This window comes from Patiria miniata, unplaced genomic scaffold, assembly GCF_015706575.1.
Source record: "Patiria miniata isolate m_02_andy unplaced genomic scaffold, ASM1570657v1 HiC_scaffold_17, whole genome shotgun sequence".
In the NCBI taxonomy this organism is placed as follows: Eukaryota; Metazoa; Echinodermata; class Asteroidea; order Valvatida; family Asterinidae; genus Patiria; species Patiria miniata.
The window spans coordinates 1815496-1824438 of NW_024037055.1; the positions used below are offsets into that span (position 1 = coordinate 1815496).

Here is an 8943-nt window from a genome sequence, read left to right on the forward strand (position 1 = left end):
TCATTAACCTGTGTGAGTGTTATCCCTCATTTTGCTTTTGACGTGGTCAAAGTTTCGCCGCTTTATAGCCATGCTTTGCTACACTCTACAAAACACTTCAATACATGTATTGCAAATATTGCTTGTAAAGTCAATAGCCTGTACGAGAGCAAGGGTTTTAAGCAAGTGATACCGTTGCGATCGATCACGGTACATGTGTCGAACTTAATAGCTGTGTCACAACTCGCAACTCGCCCTTCACCTTCAAATAGAAAAGTGTCCTCGTTTTTGTAGTACATGTAATTATGAGGTTTGAGAAAGATATTGACTGGATCTGAACTGCGATTATCTTAACGCAAATAAAGTTGAAAATACCATCTGTCTTGCACTATCTGGTGAATAGCCTTATTGAACTCACACCATTAGGCCCTATGTATTACACATGAATGGTGTTAAGGTTTTAAAAGAATTAGATTGACACATAAACATATTAAAATGGGATCAAAGTGAATTCTTTCTGTTGCCTAACCCGGCTTTTATTTTCCATTTAAACGATAATTTGTTCGATACTAACCTTAAACATTACGATAAATAATTGTTGTAACAAGGTGAATAAATTAACAAGTACACTTTTTTTCTCGTTAACTTTGGCTACGCTTAATTTCATAACAAATATTAAAGACAAGATATTGTACTGAAATCGGTTTAGGGTGTCGTTCTTGATAAGTTATTTTTCCAGGGAGAAGCCAATACAAAGTCTTCCATTTTCAGGACTAAATGTACAATTAATATGGAATTTGGAGTTTCCATGCGAATTAAATACTTTGTTTGAAAACTTCAATTCTGTCAATGATTTTGGAAATGACAAATGTTGGCTTGTAAGCAAACCGTGCAACACAGTTCTCATTAGATTTCTCTTTCTATGAAATGAAGTTTATCTTCTTATGTAACGTCTTCATAATGCAAAATTATTAATGATGAAGAATTGTTAAAGTGAACATGTAATAGGATTTGTATGACTTAAATACATTTAAAACAGCTTTTTGCCATGTAACTATGACTTTCCACCCCCTTTGTAGCAGTAAAAGGGAGAAATGTCAACATTTTAGTTTTTATGCTAATGAAAATGTCCATATTCATGAGCCAAAGTGTGATGTCATTCAAGGCAGAACAGTAGTGTCTCCATAACTTTGTGTACAAATAACATCAAACTTTTCTTCATTTTCTTGGAGTAAGTTCCACTTTATACTAGTTATCATGTTAAACAGCTTTTTGGACAATAATAGTGGCCAATATTTCTAATTTTGCAGGACTGATTTTTTACAGTTCATATGCACTTTTGACAAGGAGCGCCTTGTGTGACAAAAGCAAAGTAGCGCCCTCTTACATGTATTGATGAAAGGAGTTGCTGATACGTGTGATTGAAAAATAACCACTTTCTTGTCTCTTCAATGAAAACAAGTATTAAGACCTTGTGTGTATTGTTGCAATACAGTAATGTGCATAAAAAAAGATGAGCTGAGTTTTCAACTGCATGTTTCCTTCAAATTATAGTCTACGTTGCTGTGTTTGATAAAGACCCTATATGTGTCTAGTATGGATTTGTAAAAATTGGCACAGAACATTATGCAAAGTCCAATGATCCTATTTGAGATGTCACAGTTCGCTTTAGATGATGTGGTCATAAACCAGTGGTCGAATGAAGGTCCATGAAGCGGTTCTCGAAAGACGACAGACGTGCCATGATGGATGATTCAGCCTATAGCACCAAAAAGAAAAGAAAAGAAAAACACACGTTTGCAAAGTGATAACAACGATCTATAAATTATTTAACAGTTTTCCCCTTTGCTTTGGCGCATTTCAAACCAAGATTTTCGACCTACTGACTTCAAGTTGCTTTTAACCGTGGTGGTTTGACAGGTACATTTCATTTGTGCAAAGGTCTAAAATAATGAGACATGTACAATATTAAGTATACATTGTACATGAATGTAAACATGTTTACTTGGACAATTGCAAAGGTATCTGGTCATAGAAAACGTTTGGAATTTGTGACGACTGGCTCACCTGCTTCCCCCAGTTCAGCAGAGTTTGGCTAGTAGTACTGCACATGAACCTGGGTAGATGCTGTCTCCATGCGTCCTTTGGAGTCTGTTACTGTTATCGCAAAGTTTGCGTGGTGGTGTTTGTACTGAGCGTTGTTGATAGGCACATGGACCTGGCCTGCAGGTGGCCCACTGATGCTGTGTATGGTGTGGTGATTCCGCTTGAGTTCGATGACAACCGTCGAACTCGCTTCATATGAATAGGTAAGGTTGGTGTAATCGCCTGTAGTGACATATACGTCGTATTTGTTTGCTTCCACCACTGGGTCTGAGGGTTAGGATTGAGACACAAAGATTGTTGTTACAGCAATAGAGAGGTCATGTTTCAGTTCACATGTACTTTCTTATCAGATGACAGTGGCATAGATAAAAGTATGCGATAACTCCTGACACACTCCTGTGCTACAATTGGTTAATTTATGAGGCCAATTTTCACTTGACGTTTTGACGTTTTTCAAATTTTCCAAATGGTTTGTCGTGTTGCAATAATTTGGCCATTGCCGGAACCTTTAAACTTACCTGTTTGCCATGGTTCTCTCATGCGTGTACCCGGCGTTGGCACAACACCACTGATCTTCACATTGCCTTGGGGTTCATTATACAACGACATATTTTAGCGTGTTTGTGTACTTCTTCAAGAGCTGCTGAACAAGTTTATCTTCTTCGGTCTTGGCTAGCTTGCGAACTTCGTCAGAAGCCCAATCGAAGTGTAATTTTGTAACGCGCGCTCTTTTATATCTTTTCACAGCGACAACATCAGATCTATAAATAGGCACGAGCGGAGTAATACGACTTGGCTGGCATGTGGTTAGTCTGAAATATGCATATGAGATGGTTGGTAGATGACATCATCAATATTAACCTCCTGTTGTGGGGGCACGGAGTTCACCGACATTGTTGTTACGTACTGATCGTTCGAGGCAGCAGAATTTGGCAATAATTGTGAAAGGGAACAGAGGTGTGTGTGTTTGTCACGGCTATTTACTGTTTCCATGCGGGACTTTAGCATTGTACATGTACATGTACATGTACGCGTACTGTGTGTGGCGCTCTGTTGCAAGTATGATAAGAATTAAATTTGACTAAAATAAATGGCAGTAGTTTACACATGAAAATAGGATAGATGGCTCTCTGTTTCAACTCTAAGCTCAATTTAATCACATTCTTTGTGGGCTAACTGACATTTACTAGCGAAACATTTAATCAATAGTATAAAACTACAAAAGCTGAATATTTTACAAACGTAGTGGCAGCTAAAATAACATATATAAATATGGTTAACAGAAAAATAAACAAGATTTTACTTCACATAAGCCTCTTTGACGTTGACAGCGTTTTGACCACTTAAGTATGTGAAGATATTTTCTCACAAATAGTTCACTCTTTTTTTGGTGTGCAATGTATTTTGACATGATTTGCCAAAATTAACCATACAGCAGTAAATAACATGAGGATGGTCATGGACAGGTGTCTTCAGGAAGGAAACACCAGGCAGACTTCTTAAAACCTGATGTTTCCTAAGAACTGCTTTATGCGCGTTCTGTTTGTATTATAAAACCTTGGTTTTATTATAAAAGAAATTGCAGAATGTGCCAAAAATAGGGTGGAAAGGTTGCTGATCTGTTTAATAAGGTATCAGTAGTGACTATTCGGTGGATTAATATTTCTATAACGTGTAATTTCAGAAGAAAATCAAATTGAAAGATATAGCCATCTACAGCTTTAAGAGGAGCTATTGATCATTTTATTTCAATTAATCTGTCAAAAGGTCGATTTGGGGCCCGTCTTGTTTGTTTGGTCTGTTTGGCGGGTTTGTAGAAAATAGGTGCTGACACAATACAAAGAAATATTTAAGCAATTGAGTGTCCTCGGAGAAAGTCCTTGATGCAACTTCACTACTCGCTGTCTTCAAGCTGGGAGTGTTGCGAGTCCGATCTAGTGCTGGTAGATGTACTCCCATCTTTAATTGGCACTAATAATGCCTGCAAGTGATATAAAAAGAAACAGTGAAGTGGATGTTATTTTGCATCTTCTTTGGTTTCGGGGTTGGTGGGAGGATTGGAGTGGATAATTTTCGTCACTTTGGGATATCCAGGAGGGGCCTAAAGGGACCATAACCCCCTCCCCCGATTTTGCCTGAGTAGCTTCTTAGCAACCCCATGTCTTCGAAATAGTGGTTTAAAGGATGTTGTCTTGCAGATGTTTGAGGCTGTCTCATGAAGCCAAATGTCACGCTATGCTCAACGAACCAGCCCCAACTGATGCCTGAATCTGCCCGTGTCAGTAATTACCGCTTTGAGGTTTTATAAGGTGATCTTCGCATTGATAACCCTGAGAATAATCATTTTTGGATAGGACTATAAAATATGCTTTTTAAAATTCAGTATACCAAAGTAAATTAGGTCATTTATTATACTCCTACTTAGTAATGGAACTAACCTTTGTGATAAAGTAGGGATGCTGTCCTAACAGTATCGCATAGTGAGAATGCAACTAGTCCCCTGTCTCCTGCCCCGCCGGTCCACAACCTCCACACTGAAGCGCTTCCGGTGGTGCTTGTTGTCAAAGCGCCGGATGGTTAGCTGGGTCTGACCGTGGGAGATGCGGTCGGCCTGCCTGGCAATCACGGTGCCATCTACGCTCCAGGTGATGGTGACCGGCGAGGTGGAGTGGTAGCTGACGCCAAGGGTCACACTCGAGCCTCGGGTGGCAGATTGGTCTTCCAGGAGGTCCACAGTCGGCTCTGCGAAATGACAATTATTGTTGAAGAAAGTCCGCAAGTTATTTGTTTTAGTTCCTTTTGAGGCTGAATATATATTTTGTTTTTTTACTGCTTGAGCTGATTGGCCAAATAAACAAGGGGAAATTAGTCTCAGTGAAATAGACGTTACAACATTCTGTGAGGACCTAAGCATCTCTAGGAGGTGATACTAATCACGTACAGTACATGTACACAAGGATAAGATTGCTTGACAAATGGGATATTATCAAAGTGTTGGATACCTGATTCGTAAGGCTCTCTCGATGTAGGTCCACAGATAGGACACGGAGCAGGGTGAACACTGACGACATCGGCGTCATATGTCTCAATATACATAGACATATCGATTCTCTGAGAATTTTCCCCCAACTTTTGAAGAGAGACAACTTATTGCGTTATTTGCGTGTATGTTGCGACGCACACTATGTACCAATTGGTTGGGACAGGGCTTGTTTATATAGGCGTCTGGGCTGCTTTGTATTTTGGAGGAATCCCCTGAGTTGACTCATAGTTTAAAATTACATCGGGTATCCCCCACTTATTTATTTGTTAAGAGGTCAATAACTTCGCGGAGTGATAATTAAAAGACCGACTTTCCGTATTGTGACGTCATATAATTTTCCCGCCATATCGTTGTTGAATGAACCTGCAAATTTTTTATTTATAAGGCGTACATTAATCTGGAAAATCACTAAGTTAAAAGCGCGGTTTTGACATTTTAGTTGTTGGCATTTGTCAGTTCTAACTTTCCATCCTTATCGGGTTGTCAAAGAAAATTCCTGGATGCCGTTTTAAATGGTGGTCTCATCGATATGTATTCAATGTACGTATGAAACAGTGACTTTTGTTGTTTATTTTCGAGACTTAACTCCTTAAAAATGTCTACAACTTCGAATACTTGTGACACTATTACAGACATACAATATAGCTGAATATAGCTAAGAAACCCCTAAAACATGTCCACAATGACGATGTCCACAATCACGATGTCCACAATCACGATGTCCACAATCACGATGTCCACAATCACGATGTCAAAGTGTAGATATTTAAGAAGTGAGTTCTACATTATTTGTTACTTTTCCTAGGAAAGCATGCCAAGTTTTGTCCTAATGATGTCCATCCTTATGGCCAAACGTTTGTAAGTTGCTACGATTTGAAATCGTTTGAAATTAAACATTTTGAAACTATTCAGGACCCCATGCTTCTTCATCTTGGGAATTTTTTTATCTGACAAGTCTGTATAGCCACATTAGTGCCGTATCTTGAGCGTTCCCGCAGTCCACACGCGCCTGCCCAGCCGGTCCACGATCTCCACGCTGAAGCGCCTCCGGTGGTGCTGGTAGTCGAAGCGGCGGATGGTGAACCGCGTCTGGCCGTGCGGAACCCGGGCGTCCCGGCGCCACACCTCGGTTAGGTCCACGCGCCAGATGATGGTGACTGGCGAGGTTGCGCGGAAGCTGACGCCGAGGGTTACGGTGGTTCCACGGGGGACGGATTGGTCATGTAAAAGATCCAACGTCGGTCCTTGGGGAAAAAGGAGTTTGTGGTGAAAATTTTCAGGAAACCATGAATGTAGGTTTATGGACAGTTTCCAAGTGAAACTTTTGTAGTAGGAAGAATGCAATCACACTAGTCAGTTTTTCATGTTTATTTATAAATCTGACGGTAGGAAGGGTTTAGGAACACATGACAAAAATGGTGCTTTTTGCATGTTTTTATTTTCCGCCAATAACATCGAAAGACGTGCAGTGGTGTTTCAAACATGGTTTTTAAGTTATTTTCACTGAATGTTTTATCCTGCAGCTGACTCAGTGAAAATATGAATGGTGTGGTGTTCACCAATCGCCTTGGATGTCTGAGACCAACTTTAACTCTTTAACGTGATTTGGGACAGTTTACTTTGGCCTGCTGTGGGTTTTAGTCATTTCCCCACCGTTTAGTGTTGGAGCCCCTCCCTCCCAGTCAATCCAAAATATATCTCAATTGAACCCTCTCTACAGGTCTTAAAACAACCAAATTAGATTAAGAAATTCAGAGTTGATTGAAAGAGGTATAGTGGAGTTAATTTCTAGGCAGTAAAGTTATACCTGATCCCATGGGCTGTGCCACTTTAGATTTGGAAGTCAGACACGGTGCAGCGTTCACGTGTGCGACATCACAGGCTTCGTGTTTGAGCGCCATGGCGAGACAATCGCAGGTATTGTAGCTTCTGTGTCTAAGTTCAGCCCTCACTCGGCCGAGATTACCCTTTAGCAGGGTTAATTTCACTGAGGATCTTCGTATTGAGTATTATCCACATGGCTGTCTCATTTTGTTGGCTAAACGTTTTTTTCCAGCTTGGGTTGGTGTTAAGTGTGCATGAACACATCACGGCGTGCTTGTGGTGTGGTTCAATAGCGTTTGACCTAACCCTTGACTGGCCTGCATTATCATGCATAACTTGTAGGATATACCACGTGTTGGCAAAACTTGTAAAGAGACCGAAGTTTACCCAGCATTTGCAGGGCATAGAGTGGGCCATTCATTTCTGCGGCTGCCAGACATTATGTCTCCTTAGTCGGAGCTTATCGAAAGGTTTGCGGCCCATATAATCATTTACATTATTTATCATCCTCTATCTTTTTATTGGGGCTGGGGGTTGATGGAAGTGAGGATAGAACTTATTTTAGCAATCGAAGTCACAAATAATGAGAAATATGGAATACGAGTCCGATATAAAATTTAATTTATTTAAGATGAAATCAATTCTGACTACACCAATAACTCATTAATTTTAATACGTGAGTGAAAATTGTAAATGTCATTAAAGCGGTAAAGCAAACTACGTCTTATTCTAAAATTCAGTTTTGCGATTTTGCTTAATAATAAGCGAAGAGAACACAGCTAAATAGTGGGTACATAATCACAGTTGAATGCCACACAAGCCGATTGGAATGAAAGTCCATCATTATTTGTTTTGCCAGATCCCAAAAATACTTGTATTGAAAAAAGAGTCAAGACAACCATTGATTATGCATGATAAAACAAAAGTGGGAAAACCATTAAGTGCGATTATATTCACTGTAAGCCTAACTCCAAGTCAATTCAATTCATTAACAATTCAAATATGCCAAACACGCCTATGATAATGTAAATATCTCTAGCACACATATCTACCGCACACAATGTTTATTCCTGACCAAGCATACCTCAGAACTCTAAATTCAATTTGTGATGTTTAAAGAGATCTGGCAAAAACATAAAATCATTATGATACATCTTGGAAAAGATTAATCTAAGGTACAACCAAGTCAAAATTAAAGCTTATATGTGAAAGTAATTGCACTTATAGAGATCTTTTTGCTTGAAACCATAATATAACTCTAATTAGCTCTTCAATCTACCAAAGTATACCAAATTATTTTTATTTGACGTTAAATAGATACAAAACGAAATGGAGTGGTCAGTAGTATGTCCGTCGTGGATAAAACACGTCAAGTGCAATTGTATCAGGAGACACCCGTGCAGAGCTTCATAAGCGATCCCCTATTGGGTAGTCTCTCGAGGATCTTGGTGATGACATATATTGACGTGCAGTCTTCATCTGCATATTTAGAGAAACAGAAAGAAGTAAACATGAGAATCGACGAATTTCAAAAAATGGTATTTAGAGTTTCCACTTTGTTTGAGCGCAACCCTCTGTACAATATTTGAAAATTGGGAGCCCATTTGGGTTCTGTTGTTTGGGATGTTGTCATGTAAATGCCTAGAAAGCAGCCCATTATTGTTGAAAAATAAAAGGTTTTAAGTTCTTTGACGATATTGTGGAGCTTAATGATTTCCTCTTGTAATGGTGCCCTTATGCTTGAGTTTTGTGGATGATTGATGTACGTTTGATTTATATGATTCTGTTGCCTAGGAAAGCTATTAGTCCCCTTGACTTAAGGTATTGTGAAACGGAGTATAGTGTAGATGCTTCTTGATATTTTGTACGAATAGAGCAGACTTAAAACTAGCAAAGCATTCAGAAAGGAGATAACGCTTACCTGTCAGATTAGCCTGTCTTCACTATTAATCTAGATCGATGCTGACTGTGCAGGAGCTGCTCATGGGATT

General features: G+C 39.4%; 1 protein-coding gene across 1 annotated transcript; it reads right to left on the reverse strand.

Annotated features, from left to right (window-relative positions):
* Window positions 1-4537: 4537 nt before the first annotated feature.
* LOC119723361 lies at window positions 4538-5288 on the reverse strand. Its single transcript, XM_038193960.1, has 2 exons — window positions 5088-5288; window positions 4538-4827 (listed from the first exon to the last, which is right to left on the reverse strand). The coding sequence occupies exons 1-2, from the start codon at window positions 5185-5187 to the stop codon at window positions 4550-4552; spliced, it is 378 nt and encodes a 125-aa protein (XP_038049888.1). The 5' UTR covers window positions 5188-5288; the 3' UTR covers window positions 4538-4549.
* Window positions 5289-8943: the final 3655 nt, after the last annotated feature.